The sequence below is a fragment of the Gymnodraco acuticeps genome, unplaced genomic scaffold, assembly GCF_902827175.1.
Source record: "Gymnodraco acuticeps unplaced genomic scaffold, fGymAcu1.1, whole genome shotgun sequence".
In the NCBI taxonomy this organism is placed as follows: Eukaryota; Metazoa; Chordata; class Actinopteri; order Perciformes; family Bathydraconidae; genus Gymnodraco; species Gymnodraco acuticeps.
Window position 1 is genome coordinate 85034 of NW_022989941.1, and position 26420 is coordinate 111453.

General features: G+C 40.0%; 1 protein-coding gene across 3 annotated transcripts in view; it reads right to left on the reverse strand.

Moving 5' to 3' along the window:
- Positions 1-26420, reverse strand: part of LOC117542428 (protein MTSS 1-like) — a 114467-nt gene that overhangs the window by 85020 nt on the left and 3027 nt on the right. For all 3 annotated transcript variants that reach the window (XR_004568437.1, XR_004568436.1, XM_034210085.1), the window contains exons 2-3: positions 5632-5693; positions 3037-3110 (exon numbers count right to left, since the gene is read on the reverse strand). Coding sequence is in view for 1 of the 3 variants with exons in the window: in XM_034210085.1 (XP_034065976.1) it covers positions 3037-3110; positions 5632-5693 (136 nt within the window). In the remaining 2 variants the exon portion in view is untranslated. The remainder of the gene's footprint in view (positions 1-3036; positions 3111-5631; positions 5694-26420) is intronic.

Below are 26420 nucleotides of genomic sequence, written 5' to 3' on the forward strand. Positions count from 1 at the left end.
TTTCGGTTTGGGCAAACTGCGTGCGCATCACTCTCACTCCTCAATGGTAACGTGTAGGTGGATTTAGGAACGTCCCCTCGATTCTATTGGCTCTAACGGTTGAAAAGAGGTGTCAATCACCAACATTGACCAATGGGTTCCAGAGAAACGGCAAATACACACCAAATGACCCCAGAGGTGTTTTTTTTTTCTAAATCTCTCTAAAAAGGTCAAATGTCACTTTGTTTGCATCAATCTTGATACAGGGTACTTATTATATGTTATAGTTTATAGTTACAGTAGGTGGTTTTCACTATAAGTGATGTTTTTCTTTGGACGGAAACTATAATTTACATTTTTTTACTATGTTCAATCTGAATTTTCTTTAAAATAAAAACATCTATATTGATTCTGACTTTTCTACATCCAACTCCCAGGTTTATCATTGCCTTGAGAAAAAAGATTATTAATGTACCCCTTTTAGAAGTGAAGATATGGTCATTTGTTCTGGGCATGTCATTTTCCAGCCTGAGACCTGAAAAACAGGCTCAGGGCTTAACAGGTTAAGTATAGAAATGTCTACACAGAAACTCTCTGCATGTCATTATTAAACTAGGGTAACGGCCTCAAGGCTGTATACCTCTGCCAGTGAAGTTGTAGTTTGCATGCATGTCTTTCCAAAATGTCTTCACCTCATCGTGTACCCTATTTCTTGTTTTACATTTGTGTAAATAGTCATAACTAGTGGTAAACAAAGAACAACAATAAATAAAGTGTTTTGTGAAGTCACGGGGACCTTTAACCACCAAAGTATAATCAGTTTATCCTTGAGTCCATCTGGACCTTTCAAGGAGTTCCTGATATTGTGTTTACATGAATGGGACTTACGTACAAATAATCGACTCAAAAAACCTGAAGTGTGTCGCCACTCGCCTGCGGGGAGCTACAGTATGAGAAGTAACATTGTAGAGAAAAGTCTGAATTGTAAAGTAATTTTTCTTTCTGATCTCTTAGGACGGGAACACTTACTGTATATATCTCCCATATCTTCAAATGCCTACTATTCATGAGAAAGTTTGTGAAACTTGGTTAAAAAAAAAAATAGGACTAAGGGGTGAAGGGTATGAATAAACAACCTCAAGGTATTTAATATATTGATGTCAAAATCCCATCAATACAAAAGGGAGTGTTACATGCAGTGTAATACAGCTAAAGAAAATGTCAAAATCTACGATGGTGGGAATCAGCAAAAAGGGTTACCTATAAATTGTTTGTTTTCTGCAAATACTGTAAGCAACCTTGCAACACCACATCTGCTCATAAGGATTACAGCATAATGACACTTTTTATGCTCATGTTTAGGATAGGCAAGACGTACTGTAGATGATCTGGTTTAATACAGTAGAAGTCTGCAGTATACCTGATATACTATGATACAGTATGACACACATCAGGTAAAGCAGGTAGGTGAGGAGCTCAGTGGAGGAGGGTGTAGGGTCAGTGGGGGTGGTTCCAAAAACTGTAATTGTCCCAACCGTGGCAGAAAGGAACCAATAATTCTACACACACACACACACACACACACACACACACACACACACACACACACACACACACACACACACACACACACACACACACACACACACACACACACACACACACACACACACACACACACACACACCACACACACACACACACACACACACACACACACACACACACACACACACACACACACACACACACACACACACACACACACACACACACACACACACACACACACACACACACACACACACACACACAGAGGCTTTGACTGATTGTTTCCTCGGCTGCTGTTGTCATTTGACTGCGAGCTGCCTCGACAGGAAGCTGGCCTACATCCCATCGCGCGCGCACACAAACACTAAACTGTCCATCAAGTCTTCCTGCCTCCTCTAATCAATCCAGGAAGCGACCTCTATTGATGTTCCAGTCCAGCGCTGGGGAAGACAGCCACCTCTGATCATTTGTCGATAATGGAAAAGTACAAATCAATGGAAAACGTGCAAACGGCGTCTCCACAACAACAGGACTGATCACTGAGTCCTCCTGTGGCTGACGACCACAAAGCATGAAGAAAAAGTCGTCATAAATGAATGTGACATTTTTCTTTTCGATTCACGGAAATATCGTTTGGTCTATTAAATGTCAGAAAATATATAGAAATGTCCCTCTCAGCTGCTCAAAGACTTTAAATGTCCAACCAAAACCCAAAGAAAGTCAGAGAAACAGCCTTTTTCTGTCAAGTTCTTGTCACGTTGACAGCTGGTTCCCCAAAGAAATTGTCTTAAAAAAATGATATTGTTTCATTGTATCGAATAGTTTCCTTATCATCTCTAGACATCACAAAACATAGTGATCAAATAGGTCAATATTGTATTGTTTCTTCTCTTCTTTACTCAATAAATATATAAAAGTACTCAACAAAATGGTCTTTTGGATATTATGCAGCATTAGTAGGACTTTTTGAATTTAGATCATTAGGTGATATTACTCAAATCTTTTGAATTTGTCTCAGTCTGCATGCCAGTGCCACATGAGCGCAGGTGAGAATTCAAATGAATTCCTTTTAAACTGCCAGAAAAATGTAGATTTATGAAACTCTGCTCACACAATGAAATGTAGTCTCAGATTTGTAGGACTTCTAGTATTAAGAGCAGTGTTAGGTGTTGCTTTTATCTTCAATCTTCTTTGTTATAACTTCACAAAATGCATTATATCTGTTATACCCTTAAGTCAGTATGGTTCAATTCCATCACTAAAACCAGGCATGAGAAAATGACATACAAAAGTATATAAAAAAATCCAATGTAAAATCCTTTGATTGAGACATCCAGCAGCCAATCAATAAAGTACAACTACTGATCAATGATTGTGATTCATCCCCGACAGTTTCCATTTCTGATGGTAAGAAACTCAAAGAGCTTTCAGAAAACACAAAAGAAGAATGCTCCCAATAAGAGACTTCCACACAAACGCAGACAGACGGAGATGTTTCTTCCTTACCTCGGCTGTTGGTGGCCAGGTCGGCCACCTTCTGAAAGGCATCCAGGAAGGCTGCTACCGCGACAACCGTCGTCCTGGGAAACACAGCAAAGGAAGGTTAGGATAAGGAGATATCCTTTGATATATCATTTTAAATTCAGGTTCTCTGTCATAGAATATTTGATACAATTCTAGTTTGGGTTCATCTAGTGTGTACAATTCAGGGAGAGCACAATATTAGAGTTACATTTGTTTTACTCAACAGCTCTGGGTACTCAGTTAGCCCAAAGTGCTACACTGACTTGTGATAGGGAGAATAGAACTGTATCTCTACAGTCTCACTTGGCCAACGCCTGTTCCTTCACTATTTAACCTTGGTGGCATGATGTACAGTCTCCCGCAAGTAGTGGTGGAATGTTACAAGTACATTTAATAAAGTACTGTATTTAAATACATTTTAAGTACTTTACTTTTCCCATTATGCTACTTTATACTTTACTGCATATTTTCTCCACTACTTTGCAGGTATACATTTATAATATAGAAAATGAATCAACTAATACATCATTATGTATTACTATACTGTAGGTTAAGCTACACAGCAGTATATCAAGTAATACAAATAATCTCCACCTTTATCATGTGCAACATTGACGTTAATGCATTAATAATTATAATACAAAAATGTTATATTTTTAAATCTGATATGGGACATACTGGAAAATGAGTAGTATATTGCCACTTGTTGCTAACCACTAACTGTTGCTAACAGTAGCTGCCATCAACTAGTTAGTTAGTTCTTGCACTTGCCTGATGGGCAAAATCACTAAATACAGATCACTAAAGTATGTTACTTTAAATATTTAACTGCTGGTAATCCCCATGTTTAATATCATTTGCATGTCGTTTATCTTTTTTCATCTGTTAAACCAAATGGTTTTTTTTGCATCACGTCCTCTTTTCTAAGGGACATATGAGAAGACCATTAGTCCCATTGCATAAAATGTCTATTTTGATTTGCATAAGGACATACTTCAACACGTAACTATATCTTGCAGTGTACCTTGATCTTGCTATAAAAGGGAAATGGAAAGTCAATCTAAATGTGTGCTCTATGTAATGGCAGATGATGTGTAGTATTTAACAGGACTCTGATGAGGAAGAGGAGGAGTGATGCAGTCAGTGTTGGTAAACAGCTGTGACCCCTGCTGACCTCTGGCCCAGTGCAGAATCTCTGGAGGCTGCTGCTGATCCCTCTCACTGATAATGACTTTATAGTGGCATCATTCATCCCTGCCAGCCACGGAAGGTTAATTGAGTTGTGTGTGTGTGTGTGTGTGTGTGTGTGTGTGTGTGTGTGTGTGTGTGTGTGTGTGTGTGTGTGTGTGTGTGTGTGTGTGTGTGTGTGTGTGTGTGTGTGGATGTTAATGGGTGGTTAATGGCTGGAAGGTTCATGTGGGTTTCTGTAGGGTTTGTTTGCAGTTTCTATGTGTACGCTTCTCTCTGTGTTTGTGCGTGTACCTGACTCAGGTGTGTGTGTGTGTGTGTGTGTGTGTGTGTGTGTGTGTGTGTGTGTGTGTGTGTATGTGTGTGAGTATGTGTGAGTATGTGTGCGCATGTGTGTGTCAGTGAACCAGATGAGGGCAAGGTGACAGAGCAGGAGAGGTGAGCATGACATTTGAACACTAAATGAAGAAGACCGATTGGATTTTCATGAGCTTACGTTAAACAGACTCTTGACATGTGTGTGCTTGTGTGTACCATCTGTGCACACATTTGCATTTTGCAAAAGCATAAATGAGTCCCAATCCTATAAATTAGTTAGCATTTACTGGCTCCCTCGTCTCAAAGTCAATGGCTTTAGAATGGGTTTTAGTTTGATAAGCAAAATAAGGTTTGTGGTTTATTGAAGCTTACGAGATGTTCACGTTTTCTTCTAAGAAGTAAAAACCCCATAGTGAACGTCTGAAGCTTTATAGGTCCTCAAAACGGCGGCTGCTAACAAGTGGCTAAATAAGACTCCTTAACGTCATCACGCCCAACATTAGCTGCCCTGATAAATATGTACAAAATGAGATTCATTTACATTAACTTTGAGAATATTTCATTAGATAAAATGATTTTATTAGATTATATTTTAGATAATGGTTAGATTATCATTCAATTGAAAGATATTGCCTTTATCAGCGTTGAAAACCCAATTAAATAAGCTCGAAGAGTTGCTAGAAGTTTGCAGATGAGGCCATCAATTCGCTCAAGCCGGTCACTAGGATTACTTTGAACTGCATGGATGGCAATGGATTAAAAAAATCATTTAAAAAAATATATTCCTAGATACTTTTAAAACAAGTCGCAAAATGTGCCACTTTTGAATTTTTTTAAGTTAGGAGTGTCTAAAAATGTATAATTTAGATGGAGAAAGTTGGCAACACTGGCACAGCTAGCATTAGCTTTCTAATAAAACCTCTGTTTGCATGGGCTATGAAATGTCTTGTTTTCTGAAGTTGTTGTTGACATGTGTGTCTTTTGAGTGTTGTGTACTACAAACGTGCCGCATGATTTGTCAAAGTGATGGAAATGATGCCTTAATTTGCTCTGTGTGACGTCCACCAGTACCTGAGCTGGGACTGGAGCTTGCTGGCCTTGCTGATGAAGTCGTCCCACACAGGGTAACTGCCCTGAAAGGAAAAGAGGACAAAAAGATCAGAATATTGAACTTTCCATGATATCAAACTCTTTCTTAGCAGATTGTATCACACACACACAGCTGCACAGCAGTGAACCAACAAGTTCATGCTTTTTCAAAGAAGGTTTAAAAATAGTGTCACTGTAGTTTTAAATTGTTGCTTTGACCAAATATCTTTTCAATGTGGATTGATTATGTCTCGCAAATATCCTTGAATGAGGTCAGTTTGTGTGCTGAAAGAAAGGTCAGTGTGTCAATGTGTTTGGAGCTGGGTTGGGGGCGATATGGTTCTGTTTCATACCCTTGTTTCTCAGAGAAGAGAAGAAATACTATTCTAAAAAGGAGCTGACACATAGTGTCTCTTCACTTGTACACTTGAGGGGTCAGAGTTCATATGGTGAGGGATTCCATGAGCGGTATGCGCCGGCCTGTGCCTTTACCTTGGACTTCTGGTAGAACTGCTCGGGTCTTGATAGATTGAGTGGGGAAGTTCAGGAGATCTTTCTAGAATGTTCTGTACATTTAATTAATTGTTTAAAATAGCCGTACCTTACTTACTCATGAGACAATAACAAGACCACAGGTAAAAAAAAAAAAACACCAGCCTGACTTTATTCATCACAATAAGCAATGTAAGAAACACAAATATGTATTTCAAAGTTAAAAAAAGAAAGACTTCCTGAAGGTTTTGATCATCTTTACATTTCAAAAAGGTGACAAAATACTGTGCAAATGGCTCACAATGGCCTAGACCCCCCATCCTATATTCTACAAATGTACCTCCCCTCCTACATGGCTGCCCAAATCAGAGAAGCTGGATATGCAAAATCTTCCAAGATCATGGAGAGTAGCAACACCCGGGATAATAAGACTACCATACCCTCCATCATGCTCTCTTTGGTTTGCAGTCCTCAAACACACAGTTTTCTTTCATATTCATTTACATTGAAGATAAACATTCTCAAATACAAAATAGCCAAAGCAATTCCTCTTCATAGAAAGTTTGCTAATAAAAAAAGATCCTGAGGCTGAAAACACATAAATCAGATGCAGCAGTGAGCCAACACACAACAAGGAGACAATCAATACTCCAATCCATACACCCCACCCACCCCAGCATGTCCAAAGGAAGCAAAACAAGTGCCCCCAGGCACGCACATAGTTTGGGTCCACTGTCTGGGTTGGCTGCAGTGCGGTAGTGCCTGATGTGTGTTCAGAAAGCATGCTGCATGAGGGAAACACACAGCTACTGCAGCCCAACACACAGGCAGAGAAACGGGGTACGCTTCTAATGTCAGCGGGGAGCCTCTCGTGTTTTGGGGGTGGGGCTTTCTTTTTACTGCAGTGAAGCATCTTCACTCAGAATTCACAAAATCCAAGAATTCAAACACCTTTAAACTATTTTTGTCTGCCTGCTGTGTATCGATTTAGTCTTGTTAAGATATGCAGGGTAAGGACAGGATTGGCGTGTGGTGCAGTGGGTTGTCCGTTGGTGTTCGGAACAGGGGGTCACAGGTTCAAACCCCGCTGCAGTCAGCATGTCGTTGTGTCCCTGAGACACTTCACCCCAAATTGCTCCTGTGGGGATTGTCCTCAGTGTTGAGTATGTTAGTCGCTTTGGATAAAAGCGTCTAACAAGTGACGTGTCATGTAATGTAATGATTGCTCCACAGAAAGCTACGGCCTGAAACTAAGGCTATGGACATGAATGAACATTTCTTTGCCACTGCCAAAAATGAGCAATACAGATTTTGTTCAGGGTTTTATAGTTTTTAGTTCCATTTGTACTTTATAAGCATTTTGCTACTGTGAATAGCTAAAAAAGGAACAACTTACTTACATTATGGTTGCTGCAAAAGTAGTACTCTATATCTCTAGAAGTGGACATCTGGTTAACTACCTTTGTTCTGGAGCTGTTTTTCAACATTGAATTGATTAGTCAACTATGTAATTTACAAACAAAATGGCAAAATAAATGTCCTGTTTTCTTTGTTTATATCATATTAAAAAGGGAATATCTTTGGATGTTGGACAGACAAAACAAGACATTTAAAGTCATCACCCTGGACTTGGAGAAACTGGGATTAGTGGATTTCTTCACAACCAGTAAAGAAAAGAGGTAGCTAGGTCTGTCTCAAAAATAATTAACTTTTTGTGTTCCGATTGTTTCCGACTGTCGAGAAGGGCTGCACGATTTGGGGAAATAATCGAGTTGCGATTTTTCTGACAGATATTGCGATTGCGAATCGATTTGCGATATTTATTGTAGTTTATTGTAAAATGCGGCCATATCTCCGGCTAGGAAGGTCGTATCAACGTGCTCCCGTCTCTAGCACCCCGCAGCCCGAGCTACGAGTGAAAGAACTAAACTTACATGAAACTTCCGTTGGGTTGCTTTAATGTGATAAAATTGCTTAAATGTGATGGAGCATTACTAACCTGACTCAGATGCTTTGTTTCACCAAAGCATCTAGGAAAGCTCCAAGCACTGTTGGAGAAGCCTGTGACCTAAGATTGTCATCGGCATAACTACTCTGTAGCTATGTTCGTATCACAAATAAAGAACCTTGAAATTTGGAAAAGGGCAGGCACTTTCAAAAATACTTGGCAGGTGATTGGATCAATCTGTCAATCACCTTCTATCATGGGCCACTTCTGATTGGTTAACAATGGCTGGTACATGTGGAGCACAGCACTTCTGATTGGTGTGGATGACTGACACACAAGAAGAAAAAATAACAAATCGCAGGCTTTGCGATTTGATAATCGCATCATTTAAAATCGCGATTTCGATTTAAAATCGATTAATCGTTCAGCCCTACTGTCGAGCCTCTTTATTTGACTATGTTCTTTTGCACTGATACAGGATTGTGGAAGTTGTCAGTTTTTCTTTTACATTGTACTATGAGTGGATTTCATAGTTACAGCTGAGCTGCTCCTGATAACTACACTATCGTGCAAGATAGAGACACGACTGAGATGGTAGGGTTTTCCTTACCTTTAGGAATGTATTAACAGTGCTCAAGTTGAATTTTCTGTTTAAGTACTGTGGTTTTTTTTTTGTATTTAAGGATTGTTTTTCCATATTCTAATGAATATGTCTGATTATTTTTAAGAACTAGAAGGTCATTGCTCCTTGTGTGGGTGAAGTGGCATTATAATGACAATATAGTGCATTAAATAGAGAGCATTTAATAGTCTTCAAATGACAGTAATATCCTTTTTCTAGGACATTATGTTTTATAACAAAGTAATTATTACAATGGGCCAGATTACAGTGATTAATATCTGGATCAACATTCACACGGTATCATTTTAAGATAGATGTAATAATCCTCCTGCCCTCTGTGGGCGGTGCCTCCAGTCGGCGTCCCCCTCCTCTCTCTCACTGAGCTGGGTGTGTTCAGCCTTCCTTCGGTTTGTGGGAGTGATGCCCGGCGTCATCGCCTGGTTACCGTTGCTATAGTAACGGTGCTGCTGCTGCAGAGGGGGTTCAGACGGAGAAGGATATTGTGGGGAGGGGAGGGTCACACGTACATGTATCCTCAGCCAAACACCATTTTTTTTCCTTTGTTTATTTCAGTCTCCCTTTCTCATACTTCTATTTTCATCTTTGTGTCTTGCTTTCATACGCTGCACATTTTTCATTCACTTCCTTTTATCCTTGTCTTTTTATAACCCATTCATCATCTCATGGCTATTACACTGTGTATATATACCCTACATCTCATTACACCCTCTCTCGCTCACACACCCAGACGAGGGCAGGGCCGCTGCATCAATCCGTCACTGAGGACATAAATTGTCACCGTGGCAACAACCGGAGGCAGCAGGCTGCAGGTCCTTCAGGAATCCTCTGCTCTGTTTGTTTGGCTATCTGAGCACCTGCACAGGCTTTAAAGAAAGAAATCCCTGTTTGTTTTTTCTTTATCACTGACCCTCTGAGATAATAAACACAAATCTATTTCCTCCAGCTGGGAAATGATCTGTAAGCTAAAGTTAAAAGCCTGAGGAAATTACTGAATATTTGCAACAGTGCAGACCTCATTTTCTTTGTGAGGCTTTTCAAGCATACCTTCTCTAAAAGGTCCCCAGGTGGATCAAACTGGGGATGTAAAGTCTTAAACCCTTAGGTCCCCACTACATAAAGGTGTACATCTTTGTGGATTTATCGTTGCAGGAAAGTCAGGCAGGAACAGCAGGTGAAGAGAACAGTTGCCTTGTTTTGCTATGACTAGGCATAGAACATATACAGATGTTCGTACCCTGGAATAGAAACACCATTTGGTACCAGAGAAATTTAACTAAAACATACATTGGACAACACATTGTACGTGGCTAAGGGGCGGAACATCCCAAAGCTGGTGGAACCAATCACAACAGAGCTTGCCAGCTAACCAATCAGAGCAGACTGGGCTCTGGTTTCAGACAGAGGGTGAAAAGAGGTGCTGCAGCACAGGTATTATGAGAAAAATAAAGAGCTTTCTGAACATTAAAGCATGGAGACATGTCACAGTAGAGACACTACATACTAGGGCTGCACGATATATCGTGTCGTGACGATAATCGCGATATGCGCATGCGCAATATTCAAATCGCGTGGACTAGGGCTGAACGATTAATCGATTTTAAATTGAAATCGTGATTTGAAATGATTCGATTATCGAATCGCAAAGCCTGCGATTTTTTTAACATTTCTTGTTTCCATTTTTTTTTCTTTCCTTGTGTGTCAGTCATCCACACCAATCAGAAGTGCTGTGCTCCACATGTACCAGCCATTGTTAACCAATCAGCAGTGGCCCATGATAGAAGGTGATAGACAGATTGATCCAATCACCTGCCAAGTATTTTTGAAAGTGCCTGCCCTTTTCCAAATGGCTTCCAATGGAGCTTTAGATGGTTTGGTGAAACAAAGCATCTGAGTCAGGTTAGTAATGCTCCATCACATGTTTCTATTACAGGGTGAATCTTAAACTGAAGCTTGACTTTAAAGCAACCCAACGGAAGTTAGTAAGTTTAGTTATTTCACTCTGAGCTCTGGCTGCGGGGGTGCTAGAGACGGGAACACGTTGATACGACCTTCCTAGCTGGAGATATGGCCGCATTTTACAATAAACTTCAGTTGGGTCGCTTAAAAACAAATATCGCAAATCGAATCGCAATATTTGTCAGAAAAATCGCAATTAGATTTTTTTTCCCAAATCGTGCACCTAGCGTGGACGTGCGATTTAAGACTTGCGACATTAAAGAGCCTGTGACAGCATCCCAACAACTGTTGTGCAATGAAATATTGGGCTACTAGTCATCTCGAACCGTCAGTTTAAAAAAGAAGGTGCGATACCGTTCCGATAAATATCAATAATTTCGAACATCGCGGGGAAATTCCTTCGACTCATTTTGAAGTTTTGTGGGAAGCCGGAAGTGACGTCAATGCGGGAACGCTTCACTGTGCGGCGAGAGAGCCAAACACGGACAAAGTGTGTTGTCATGCGTATAAATGGTGAATTACTGAGTTTAGGCACGTTAATAACGTTTTAATTAAGTTGACTACAGTATATTCATATTTGTCAGTGCTTTCATGTCAATTCGGTGAACATAAATGATCGTGGTGAAGATGATTTAAAAAATCGTTAGTTTGAGCCGGTCTGCATTTCATGATGAGAAAACAAACCGATGCTTTTTGTAGTTGTAGTACACCAACATGGATTAAACGTGTGGTTTTTTTCACCACAATGTTGGGGAAATTAATGGATAAAATGCACGGATTATTATTATTATTATTCCCACTCCGATCAGGACACTAGGTCCACCGTTTCCCCGCAGCGAGGCTCCCCCCCGTTGACAGTTTATGTGGGCTGGGTGCAGTGGCGGACTGGCCATCGGGACGAATCCCGATGGGCCGGTACCCGAAGTGGGGCCGGTCGGATAAGTCACTAGCACATCCCCGCAGCGCGTGAGGCTCAGGTTTGGGAAGGCTAAATCACTTTTTTTACCTGACGCTGCCCGCCCCCGGCGTCTATAGAAAAGAGATCAACTCAGTGTGCGGAGTTTAAATCTCTCAAGTCATATTACAGGATAAAGGAAATACAGTTTAAACTGCCGTATGCAGAGAAGACACCGACGTGTAGCACTTATCATTCATATTACATCATCAATCAGATCATTGATCATATAATATCATAATATCATATATTTCCTTATCTGAGTCAGCTTCTCCAGCCGTATCTGGCCGTGCAACACTTACAGTGTCACATAGCCTACTGTATGCAGAAGTATTATTTTAAGCAACACATTATGTTGACGAAACACTCGAGTCAAATGTAATTAAAGTCAGATCCACTCGTGTCTTAGATGGGGCAGCGATATCATAAAACTATACGCTTTCAAACACTCGGTAGGCCTAGTTATTTTTTAACCAGTTGTTCTGTATTCTCCTTGCAGGTGCAACTCTGTGGCTTGTATCCTGGATTATATGTTTAAGTCATGGATGTTTAAAGCTCATATTTGTCTAATATTAGTTTACTTTTCATTAATTAAACCCGGCCCCCCCCGATACCGGGCGGAAAAACACGTCACTGCAGGAGACAGCGTCTGGCGGCTTCTTAATATTTAAAAACCTATGAATGTCTTATACTCAAATAACGGGAAAAAAACTCAGCAACCTAATGATATGAGCCATTTTTACCGAAACAAAACACAAGTCTCACAAGAAGCGTTAGTATTAGCCCTTAGTGAAAACAGGCTGATGCTACTTCCGGTGCTAACTAGCAAAAACGATATTTAAAACTTAATATTTCTGCACAAACTACATATCAGCTGAAAGCTGATACTCCACAGATTATTTTTATATAAGTATCATCACTGTAGGACACAAACTCACTGAGCGAGCAGCCAGAACAGAGCAAGAAAACAACACAACAGTGTTCTAAAGCATAACAATAATTATGTCTTACCATTGCTGTTTTGTGATCAAAAGTCGTGTTCAAGGGAATAAAAACGCTGCTCAAGGTTAATCCAATGTCTCTTAGTCACTTTAGAATTGTTCCTGATAATCCATCATTACATTTACATTCATGGCCGCATCGTATGTATAAAGTTTTGCAGTCCGGGGTTTGGCTTTCTCACGTGCTGTTTACGCGAGCCTCTCTCTCCTTGAAGTAAGTGTTTAGCGGCGTTTACTAACTCCCCCTCGATTCTATTGGCTCCAAAGTTTCAAAAAAGGTGTCAATCACCCAAATCGACCAATGGGTTCCAGAGATAGGATCCTGCGTAGTATGAATAATGCCAGCAGCGGCTGCTTTACGCACAGACGGAGCAGAAGCAGCCGCACAACCGCTCCAGCACAGCAGCAACGAACACAACACAGCGAACAGAGAACACAGCGAACAGAGAACACAACGAACAGAGAACACAGAGACAACAGTAGGCAACCCTGATTATGAACTTCAGGAAAGGTATGTACTCTCTCTGTTTGTATCTATTAGTTGTGTATTTGGTGTAATCTATAGTAATTCCACACTCGCAAAATACAAAATGGACGCCGCTTTGTTGTTGTAGCGTTATCGTTCCGTGAGAAACTAAAACAATGGCAACATCATGTTGGTGAACGTATAAATAGATTAATTGTATTTCGTGACTATAACACGGCAGTATATAAATAAAGCTGTATTGTATATCAACCCAGTATATATATATCAACCAGTATATATATACTGTTATTCCACACGCCAAATGGATGCTGTTTTGTAGTTCTACAGACATTGACTAACAGCAGTTTATAAATAAAGCTGTATTGTATATCAGTCTATATATATACTATAGCGTGTGTAAAATAACAGTATACATATATATACAGTGATTCCCACAGCATGTTAATACTTTGGGGGTCCCCCAAAGTATAATGGCTCCCCCCAAAGTATAATTTGTGTGTTTTTTTTGTTCTTTTTGACTCAGTGAGCACTCATTTGCATTTGCATTGGTGGCAATGAGTGCTCAGTGAGTAAAAAAAACTTAAAAAACCATAAATTATACTTTGGGGGGAGCCACCCATAAATTATACTTTGGGGGGAGCCATTATACTGGTAAACAGCCTCTATGGGCGCGAGTCCAGACCCACTTTTGGAATCAAATGATGACGTCAGTGGGATTATCTCCTTTATCAACTCCTAAGCATCCCCAGGACAACATCACTAGCCCCGCCCCTAAAAAGGTGTGAACTTGAGCCAATCAAGGACTACTACTACTAGGTCGTCCTTAGACGAGTTTGCCAACGGGTTCGCCAATCCTCACGGTCCTCCATACACCCGGCCAGCTCTGTGGAGCTTTCCACCCCCACATCCTTCCTCAGCACCTCCACGTATGTTGGCGTGGGGCGCCCTCTTGGTCGGTGCCCGTATGTTGGCTCCCAGAGTACTAACTTGCCAGCTGGAAGTTCCTGGTGTCGATGGCAGTGACCTGCAAATTTCAGTTTCCTGGATGCCACCTTGTCACTCAGCCTGGGTAGCCCACCAGGACTAGCCCCGCTCCTAAATTTCACCAGTTTGTATATAGTTAAAATAAAGTTATCCGGTGATTAACGATCAGATACCAGTGTGGAGTTTTCTGTCTTAAATTTGATATAGATCATGTTCTTTGTTGGTTTGTGAGGATGTTCATACACACTTGGGTAAGATGTGTGTGTGAAAGAAGACCACAAAAAACAGCAGTGACTGCTCTCAGCTGTTTAACACTTAAAGACCTAGACACCATCACCAGTTGTAGGTTGTCTGAAGTGCAGTGTTACTATGAAAAGTCACTAGAATGCAGGAATTGAGAAAAAAAATCTCAACATTTTCACGGGGGGGGGGGGGGCAGGGGGCACGCACTCACCCCGAGTCGTTCCCCCAAAGTACATTTCATTTATGCGGGAATCACTGATATATATATATATACTATAGCGTGTGTGAAATAACAGTATACACATAGATATATATATATATATGTAGGCTATACGGTTATTTCACACACGCTATAGTATATATATATGAAATAACAGTATACCACATATATATGTATACTGTTATTTCACACACGCTAAATGGAGGAATTATTTCTGATTTGGAGTTACATTTTTGAAAGAATAAGCCAGTGAAGTAATCAAATTAATTGTTTTTTTCACATTTCTTTTCACAGTGATGAAGACGAGTATCAAATGGCTTCTGGATCACAGCCATCAACATCTGCCTCATCCGAGCTACGACGTGCATCAGATCAGCATACATTTGCCCCAGAGCCATCAACATCCAAGCTACTGCCGCCGGACGTCTGCAACCAGTACTAACTCAGCCTCCCTCTGCAATCTTCTGATTCAGTGGACAGACTGTCAGGAGGAAAGTGAAACGGGCTGGTGTGTGGAAGACTAAGGTTGTTACCGTTCCTGACGCTGTGGTGGACTACAACAGAAGCATGGGCTGCGTGGATGTGTCCGATGCTTTGATTGGGTACTACAGTGTTCACCACAAAACCATGAAATGGTACAAGACCGTTTTTTTTTACCATTTTCTGGACATTGCAGTGGTGAACAGCTTCCTTCTCCACAAGGAGCTGCACAAGATGAGGGGTGACCCCGGCAGGACGAAGCCACACACCCAGAAGTCCTTCAGGGAGCAGCTTGCTGCATCATCACTCGTATGCATTCCCAAGTATTATGGGGAAGATGCCACCGCGCTCAGGAGGTGCTTTGATGCTGGCAACACAACGGTGAAGACCTATCTACTGCACTAAGTGCCTGGTGCCTCAATTCAAAAACACTAAACACATTCAGGTTGTGTAAATTTATTCTTTTTTGCCAGTATTTACAAAAAAAATGCTTGTGGTGTTATTTTGGTTTTAGTGTCGTTTTTTTGTGTTATTTTTGAAATAAATCTGCTCAAGACAAGAGACAAGTGTTTCCTAATTGTTATTGTGTAAGTAAACCTTCCTAGAAGTGTTAGTCGGGTGATAAACATGTAAGGGCTGTGGCAAAGTCCACCACACAGACACACACACACCATTTACATACAACAAAAATGTAATTTAAAAATAATAAAACACTTGTATTTGGATGAAATGATTACCTGTAGTGATAATAAAATGATTTTTACAGTATGGTACCTGAAAAAGGTCAAATGGCACTGATGGTATCCAAATGTGCCCAAAGGTCAGTCCGCCTGGACTACTTTAGCTAAACCTCTCTAAAAAGGTCAAATTTAACTTGTTTTGCCTCAATCTTGATACAGGGTACTTATATGTTATACTTTGGATTCCTAAAGCTTTTAGTCTACTATCCCATCATTCAAGGGTAGTTTTCACTATAAGTAATGTTTTTTTTTTAGGCGGGGATAAGAATTTACCTTTTTTTACTATGTTCCATCTGAATTTACTCTGACTGAGAAATATCTATATTGATTCTGACACTTCTACATCCAACTCACAGATGTAACCTTGCTTTGAAAAAAGAAATTATTCATATAACCCTTTTAGAAGTTAAGTTATAGTCATTTGTTTTGGGCATAGCATTTTCGAGCTTGAAACCTTAAAAACAGGCTCAGGGCTTAAGAGGTTAATGAAGTATGACCAAGCGGCAAACTGTGGGGGTAGAGCCGGGAAGCCAATACGGAAGTGCCACACACTGCAGTTCATATATTGGCCGATAGGCGATGGCTGCAGAAAGGAGCAATTTCCATAGACCCCCATGTTAAAATGCCCAACTTACAGCAGAAAAAAACATGTTTCTACCCCTGGCTCCATACATTTTTATTATGGATATAGTTAGATTCCACCTTCATGATTATGGATCTGTGAGTGAATTGTTTTCTAACGCGACCCTTTTATTTATATTAGGTCTTAAAGTTTGTGCATCAATTAGGGCGTGGTCACATTGAGTGACGGCTCTGTGAAGTGACTGCCGCTGTTAGCTTCTTGTCTCTCTGCTACCTGCTCCGTGAAGCTAGCTACAGGGACTCTGCCTGCTCAGCTCATCCAGGAAACACAACTTGTAGCCGGCCGTGGTTGTTTTTTTCATGCTTATATATCGGACTATTGTGACTCGCTCTGCGGTTAAAATAGACGGTGCAGATGAATGCGGTAAGTGAAATTCGAGTGCTTTATTTATGTGTTAATGATTTTAATCAGCTACGTAATGAATGGTAAGGCTTGGGTTAGCATGTAAGCTAGTGGTAGCTACATCGGTGCTAACGATTGTAATCGTAGCCTCCAAGTTAAAATCATAGACTGTATATATAAAGGTTAAAACGAAATAGACGTTAAGTGGGATAATACTGTTGAACAAACGGCTTCTGTTTGAGGTTGATAAAATAAGGTTATATCCTTGTAACTTAGAGATATTTTATTATGTAGGTAGAACTGTATGCATCTAAGGTTAATTTAAATTGGCTATGCTCAAGTATGTAGACAAGCTAATGTCGAAGTAGTGTATGTGAAATCAACCTCACAATAAGATGTGTGTATATTACAATTATTAATGTCATATTTCAAGATGATTACAATATGGTTGGTTGAGCTGGAGTTCATTATCGAGCTTACACGTTAACGTCACCGTCATCTGAAGAACGAACCCAAACCTTGTTGTTTTTATTAATTGCATTACCAAATGGGTATCAAATAAACAGTAAGCATTGGTAACACAACTTCCAAAGTTACAGTAAAATAAAAAGGACCCTGACTCGGACAATACACAATCCAACAGAAGAGAATCAGTTATATTGTTTGTACACATGGTACTTTATTTATTTATTTATATATATATATATATATATATATATATATATATATATGTTTGTTTAAGGTGTCCAGGTGATGCTGAGAGTGAGAGACATAACTGGACTCCTCACAGCAGTGAACTTCAGCACAGGTACAAAGACTCTTTTTTCATACTGTACAAAGAATCAAGAAAGATATTGGTTTAAATTAATGAAGTATTGACTTTAATACACTGATATACATTCCATTAAACAATACTAAATACTAGATCACCTACACATCAGTTAAGTTGAGGGTTTTTTCCATGCAAAAAGTTTTAACAGTTAAATATTATTTTGATAATAACATATATTTCAATGTTGATGAACTTCATGCTGTTCATTCATAATCTGATTGTCTTTGTAGCTCATTGTTGAAATAAAAAAAAAACATTACAATTACAAAATAATTATACCTACAGCCCCTAAACACACAAACACACACCGCTTTCATAAATAACACACTTGTTCTGCAATAATATGTTTTATGTTTCCTGTCATTTTTGTTAGGAAAGGACATGCCTGAAAGACACAACATTTTCTCCTTCTCTGAGGGTCAAGAAGAACATCCAAGAGGAACATTAAGAGCTGATGTTATGAGATTTTAAGACCAGTACAGGACATTCACTAGGGTTTTTTATATTGTCAATACAATTACTGTATAACTAATATCTCAGGTTAAGAGGTACATTCAAATAAAGATTGGTCTTTAAATACATTTTGTCTTTTGAATTGTTTGTCTAAAGTCAAGGATCTATAACTGGTACTTAGTTTTAATGATACAGTCTGGTTATTATGCTGTTTGGAGGAGGCCTCACAGGTAAGAGCACTAACTAGCTACCATCACATGTACCTTAGCTTGACTTAAATGTATTAAACGTATAGTTAAGTGATATCAAAATATAAATAACTAATGTCATGCAAACATATTAATATTTGCTTGATTCCAGTGTTGAATTTAGCACAATTGCATACAAACGTCAAGGGGTTTTAAGATTCTGAAGTATTAGGCTAAAAACTCAATAACTTAGATTATTATTTATAGTTTTGCTGAATAGTTTCATGTCCGCTTACCTTAGAAACGTAAAATGCGACGGCAGCGTGCAGATGGGGAGCATATTAGCTTAGCTTGGTAGCTTCAGCTAGCTCTAGAACTTCCAGCTCGGTGGCAGCAGGTCCCGCCTCGGCTCCGCCTCTTTGCCCTTATTTGGAGCAGGCTGGAGAAGGCGAGAGTTGAACTCTGACGTCACTGTTGAGCCGTTAGTGGCCGACTCCGCCTACTAAGGGCTTCACGGCAACTCTGCAGAATCCTATGGGTGACGTCACGGACCCTACGTCCATTTATATATACAGTCTATGAGTATGACGCTGCGCTGTCAGTACACTTGTCCCTGTTTGTGATTGGTCAAATGTAGCTAACCCCGCCCCTTTCACGTGAACGCGCTCTCAGCTGGTGAGAGAAACCCTGGCTTCATTTACCGAGTTGATAACCAGCGTCGTAGGACCGTTTAGCGAGATCTCGTTTGTTAGTTTGTTGTTGTTAGTTTGTTTGTTACTCAAACATATCCAGTGTATGTTGAACTGGCTTCGTAGTACAGGGCACAGGTGGCTAGCAGCGCTAATGTCAAAGACACAGACATTATACATTATATTTGTATTTTACCAGGATGCAGTGACACAAATATTTGGGAAGGCTTAGCCTTTCCTAGCCTACAGCACCCGCCCCCTGACATCCCCCACTCCCCCCATTGACAATTTACTAGCGGTACCGAAGTGGGCCGGTCGAGGGAGGATTTTTAGTCCCAGTCCACCACTGGCTACATGACCGTATGATCGCCCATATTGACGCACCTAATTCCTAAACTTCTAACAGATACAACATAAACCGATCCTTCAGCCTCTTATGAGCTCTCAGACACGTTCAACATTAAACTGTCTGAGCTGTCTGAGCTTGCTGCTGTGTGCACCATCGTGCGTTTGCATGCAGATGCTGGGATCCTGAACGGTGCAGCTGGAGCGCTGTGCCCGCAATGACGTCACACATCATTTGGCGGGACTTGAAGAATCCCAGAGAAGATCCAGAAAATGGTCAACATTGAAGGGCAGATTAATGGTTATCAAAGTACAAATATCCAAAATCAGTTCAGTAACGGTTTTCAAGGGGACAATATTTACTCAAATTGATGGGTTTGGATGATGGGGGAAACTCGTGTCACAGGCTCTTTAAGTAGGCAAATTAACTCAAACACGTCATCTTACAATTATTTTGCTGCTTGCTACAAAAGGAAAACTTGCACGGCTCTCATGTCAGGGATACTTGAGTGAGTGACATGCAGGCTCTGCATGCACAGCAAACCACCGATCACAATCAAATCTCCAAAGCAAACGGACCCCGTGATTAAAGGTAAAAACACTGAATAAAGTAGTTTCATGTGTTTCTCCAGGGCAGTTTGGCGCTGCTAACCGAGCTAGCTCAGCTTGTAGCTCTGATAACTTAAGATCCAGACGTCCGTGACTAAAATCCTTCATCCGGTTAAATATAGTTTTTAAAAAAAAACAATTGTATAGCATTAAAGTTCAAGAAAGGATGGTTTGCGAAAAAAAAAAAACTGTATTTTCTTCAATTCCTGTATGTTTTCATATCGCAATATATATCGCAGGTGGGAACAAATCGCAATGTCAGTTTTTTCCAATATCGTGCAGCCCTATTACATACTGATATGAAACCGAACATGAGCAGAATATGTCCTTTTTATAACCTTACATGAGCATGTGAAGAAGTAATCATCAAGTTGTGATAGAGTGAGCTAATTGGAATAGTAATTCCCTGGAACATTTGCCCAAAAAAATCCCAGCATTGGATTTCACCGCTAAAAAAAAAAATCAGACACACTGCCACTGACATCACACAGTAAACAGAGAGGAAGTGTGATGTCAGAGAGAGAGTCAAAGTCAATAATCAGGCCAACAAAAAAAACGAAAATCAAAGTGACCCATTTGGCCGAGGCACCGGAGCTAACTCTGTGTGTGATGTTTCCATGACGATCCCTATACTGACACACAGCAGCCACCCAAAAAAAAGAGCAGGATTATTTTTAGCTCAGAGGTGATTAAGACGACGGCTCCTTGCAGGATAAATGGTGATTAGCATTCAGCTAATATGCTCAGAGGCATTACATTAAACCACACATGAACAAACAAGTCAGGAAATCTGGTTGTTTTAGCAAGGTTAAAAAGTGTTTTCTTTTAAGTTAGAATTGTGGTGTTCCCAGGTGTTCGCACAATAAAATACAATGAAATGTGCTTCCTGTCAATAGTCTGACTCTCACAGGAAGTACAGGAAGTCTCTTTCTGTCCCATGCTGCCTCACATGCTGCCTCACATCCATTACAAGACATCTCTAAACAGTTGACCGATGACAACATTGCCCGGCCAGCTAACAAATCAGAGCAGACTCTGCCTTTTTGAACATTTAAGCATGTAAACATATCACCAGAATCACAAAACACACATTTGAACCTTAAAATGAGCCCCTTTAACCCTAAAGGAAATGAATACATACAAAAGATATCTTATTTTTTGACTGTCCTTAAATCATTGTGCTTATTAAAATGCCGTATGGTCCACCTTGTGTCGCCAATGCCGTGTATCCTGAACATTTCTGATTGTAAAAGGAGATGGCGACAAAGGAGAACTTTGCATAAAAGCCAGGTTTCAAAATGTTTGAGAAATCTAAGGTTCCTTCAGTGGAAAAGGGATACTTTACTGTTTCACATATAATCTCTCAACTTTGTGAGAAATAAAATAAAAACACCCTTATTATAAGTGACAGACGTGCAGGAATAGTGACATTAAGCTAGTGATTATAATATTTTAGTTTTCATGGTTTATCTTTAAGGATCGGGGGCTGTTACCTGACTCTCAGTTTAAACACACAGACACAACCTGTGCATGTAAGACAATTCGGAGCAGCAGGAGTCTCTCCACAGCAGGGTAGCCAACACGGGGCACTCGGGCACTCAGTCGCCCGCGGGGCACGTTCTAAAAATAGCTCGCCAAGCAAGTCCAAAATGTATAAAGTACACAAAACAAAAAAGGAAATGTAATTAAAAGAATCTACCCTATGCATAAACTAAACCTATATCATAGCGAACTCTATCTACTTACTACAACTCTATATCTAACACCCCTCCTCCCGCCACTCCCACAATGAATATCGACCAATCACGTTCTTGCTTGATTTGCGGGGACCAGCATTACAGTCGGGAAGAAAAGCAATGTGGCACCTTCCCGCTGGTTTTCCTTCTGGCACCATCTACACAACACATCAGCCCCATTGAACAGCCTATCATGCCAGCCTATACAGCACATGAGGGGCAGAGTTTTACTGTGGGTGTTACATCCATGGTTGCAACTTGCATATATATTTATTCCACTTTACGCACACACACACGCATGGCGTAATCTCCACTCGGGACAGAGGGGACATATCCCCCGCACTTTTCGAAATCCCGTTTGTGTCCCCCCACTTTACAAATATGTTTTATTTATTTTTAACGCAAGCCGTCATCGCCATGGAGGAGCACACAGCCTCTGTGAGCGAGTGAGACAGAGGGGGAGAGGAGAGAGCGAGCGAGGGAGGGAGGGAGAGAGCTAGGGAGAGCACACCTTTATCTATTTAATATAGATAAAGTAAGAAATCATTCCAATGTGTACTATAGGACCGTACAAAAAACAGGTTAAAAGGGGAGTGGTTAGTAAAATATGCATAAATAGAAATAAAGAATGCTAACTAGGTAACAAGATAAGAATAAACAAGTTTAAATGATTTGTTATTGGTTGTGATAATATTCTAAAGATGTTTGGATTATTGAAAAGTATACAGCTGAGTGTTGAGAGCTGTATCCATGAATTCATTTTGTGCTCAAAGTGCAACAGATTGATGCATTTCACTTCAACATTTTAAAAAACATCTTCCCGGGGGTGCATGCCCCCGGACCCCCCTAGAGGAGGTGACGTCCACCACCAAATAAAGCAGGTTAAAATAATTAAATTGCATACATGTTCTTTTAGTAAACACTGAAAACGGGTCCCACAGACCCAAACAGCACACAAAGGTTAAAGGTCAGCATATAATAATGTTAAAATGTGCTAAATATATACACTGCAAAAAAACAAAAAAGAGGAGTAAAAGTAGCCCTCCTTTTGAAAGTATCTCTCATCCTAAAAAAGGTTGGTGACCCCTGCTCCACAGTGACAGTGAAGTCTCTCCACCCACACGTTTATGCTAACAAGGGAAAACCTGCATCTGGCTGTCTGCGAGTCACATGAATGAAACATCACGCTGTATACAGGTTGAATACAATGTAGTATTCAGACAGTAATCAAAGATGAAAATAAGAATCACTTTTAAGTAGGGCTGCTCGATTATGGCAAAAATCATAATCTCAATTATTTGGGTCAATAATTGATATCACGATTATTAAAAACGATTATCCATTTACTTTGAAAACATCCATTTATTGAACAAAAAAAATGGAACAGTATGTTTTTAACAGTTGATTCCCCTGAACTTTAAGTATAATTCAACTGAAAAACCAATAAAACATTTTTTTTAAAACAATTATAATTAAAACAATTATTAAAAAAATTATAATAATAAAAGAAAAAGAAATAAAAAAAAGAAAATCGTTTTATTTCGATTATATTGTTTTCATAATCGTTGCGAGCCAAAATCGTTAAATTAAAGTTGTATCAAAGTCTAATGTCTAATGTTCTAACAGCTTCATTGTTAAAAAAAAATCATATATTAAAATCACGGCAATAAGCAGCACTGTTACACTGGGCGCATCTCCCTTACCATGAGCACACTTACTGTCTTTTATTTTGACTCAATCCTACACATAGCGTTCATCCACCGCTGAAAATATGACCCTTAACGTGCTTATTCCTGCAGAATGTATGTTAAAAACTACAGTAACCAGCTTTTTTTAATTATCTGTATGTTTTGTTAAAAAATATTTATCTTAAGAATCAATAGGTTTGGAGTTGAGGGCCAAAGACAGGAAGTCTGAAAGCATTGAGAGAAGCTCTAACACATTGTAGGTTTTTGTGTTTAATGGAGTAAAACTGAATAACACAAACTTTATTCTTAAGTAGACGCCTTCGTTATGCTACTTTATCATTTTCTTCCACTATAAATACGCTACAATTTCAGTTCTTTGTTACCTTGTAGATTCAAATTCAACATGTTGATAATATATTTCATGAACTTGTGAAATATAATACATTAAAACCACCTAACTGTATTCAAAGTAGTTGACATAAGCTTGCTTTGGACCAGCCATAATTGACTCTTTTTGAAAATGGTGGTCATTTATGAGTAAAACACAAGTCTACTCTGTTCAGACACACGATGCAGAATCTCTCACAGCTCATATCTGCAGCATCCATGTTTGTGAATACAACAAACAACAGAACGCAGGTGTGAATCTTTACACACATTAAGAACACGTGTGGTCGCATTTGATTGAAAAGGGGAAAAAGAAAAGCAGAGGAAGATTGCAAGAGAAAAACAAGAATGCAAGAAGACACAAATGAGGAGGGATAGGAAGAAGATACATAGAAATAGAAAATGACGGGAGAGCAAAGTGAGGAGTAAGAACAGTCAAATGGAAGGGTGCTTGAAAATGGAGTGGGAAAATGAAGAAGGTGAAGAAGCAGGGGAACACAAAACGGAGAAAGAGGAGCAGGAGGAAGAGGAAGGGAGGTGGGGCTTTATGTATAGCAAAACATGACGACAACAACAAGAAGATGAAGGAAAAGAGGAAAGTGAAGAGAGGGGGAAAGGTACAGGTCAGAAAAAGACGAAGAGGAGTAGCAAAAAGAAAGGGAGTGTAAGAGGAGGAAGACATATCATTAAAGAAGAAGAGGAAAAGAAGAAGGAAGGTAGAGAAAGAGGGTGTGGCAGATTTCCCATACCGCCCTTTGTGAACCAACCACCACACCTGTTCGAAAACACCTGTCTGTTATTATGTCACTACGGAAACAGCTGTGTGTGTGTGTGTGTGTGTGTGTGTGTGTGTGTATGCATACAGTACACCCAAACCTTAACTTATCCTACAGGTTAGTTTAACACAACCTCAAACACTCCTATATAAACTCAAACCTCCCTGACACACACATGGACACACTGAATTGTAGGGATGTAACGATCGAGGTGACATGCAACAACATTAACATTAACCTTTCTCTTGGTCGCTTGTTAGCAGACCCTTCACGCGATGGCAGAGCGAACTGGTACAGGCAGGGCCCATAATGATAGCCCTATAGTTTAAATCTACTACCCACAAATACACATGGGTTACTATTTAAAAAAAATGGCAAATGTATTTAGGAACCTATCCATGTGATTTTAAGTGGGGGTGGACCTCAAATCCTCTAGGGGGGTCCGGGGGCATGCTCCCCGGTAAGATTTGTTTTTAAATGTTGGCGTTAAATGCATCAATCTGGTGCATTTAAAGGGGAAAATAAAGAGACTAGATATATGGGAACATCTATATGAAACAGATACATTTCAATAATCATAAAATCATGGCCATAACCAATAACATCCCATTTCCAATATGAAAAACACTGAAACGTGTTTATTTATTTTTGGTTCATTTATAGTTGTGAGTGTGTCTGTGTTCCTGAACCAGCCTCTCCTGTCTCCCTCCCCCCCTTCTCCTCTTTGAGGCAGCAGCAAAGACTAGTTTTAGCTCTCAACAAGTTTTAAAAGTTACCTTTTTTTCACCTAGTTAACTTTTTTATTTGTATTCATGCATATTTTACTAATCACTCCCCCCTCAAATGGAAATATGTGTTTACATAAATGGTGACCAAACCGTTTGAGACCCACTGAGAACTTAGACTGAGTTAAAGTGGACCTATCATGCTATATCTGAATAATATATTGTAGGGCCATACCTATATAAAACATGTCTATGAAGTCTTTTTTTCAAAATACCAAACAGATCCTGCATTTTAGCCAGGCCTCATTTAGCTCTATTTGCTCTATTATAGCCCTGTATTTGCAAGGGCTGATTCTGTGGCAAATGAGCTGCAGATGACCACGCCCCCCTGCAAAGGAGGGGGGCGAGGCACGAGCATCATGTTACCATGCTGTTAACATGACACGCAACCTCTCATTCCCCTGATAGGTGGAGAGTTGCCCATATAGGCGGAGCACCCCGTTTCTGACGTCAGAACAATTTCAAATCTGTATCAGTCTGTATCAGATCCGTTGCAGCCCCGTTTTTAGAGATTTGGGTATGGAGGAAAAGAGAGAGGGTTGTGTTTTCTGACACTTGGTGAGTTCCCTGACACACCGGGGACACATATTCATGTATAAAAGACGTACAAAAGTGCATTTTGCATGACTATCTAAACACTCAGAGAGTCCTTTACCTCACCTGAGCTGAGGTTATCCAGAGCTTGAATGACACACAGAGACCAATCAAGGGCTTTGATTTATGATCTGTATGACAGTGGCCATGTCGGCAGGCCACATCATGTAGACAGCCAGTCACCCTGTGAGGCAGGCCACTTAACAGGCCAGGCCATCGGGAAACCCCCCAGTCCTCCTGATGGCCAGTCCGGGACTGGGTACAGGAGGCGTAGAGCGAGGGATCATTGTCCACAAGTTAATCGATCGCAGATGGCGTCGTGATCGCGGACGAAAAAAATGCCCTTCGCATAGGCAGTATAGGTGAATGCTAAGGGCGCATCAATCAATGGGGGGCGCCGACAATTGAAAAATAAATTAAATTAAAGTTAGAAATTAAAAAAATATATATATTTGTTTTATTTCATAACACAATTTCCCGATTTTGGATCAACAAAGTACATCTTACTATCTTATACTAACAGAACTAAGCCTATATTGCGTACAGCGTCCATAA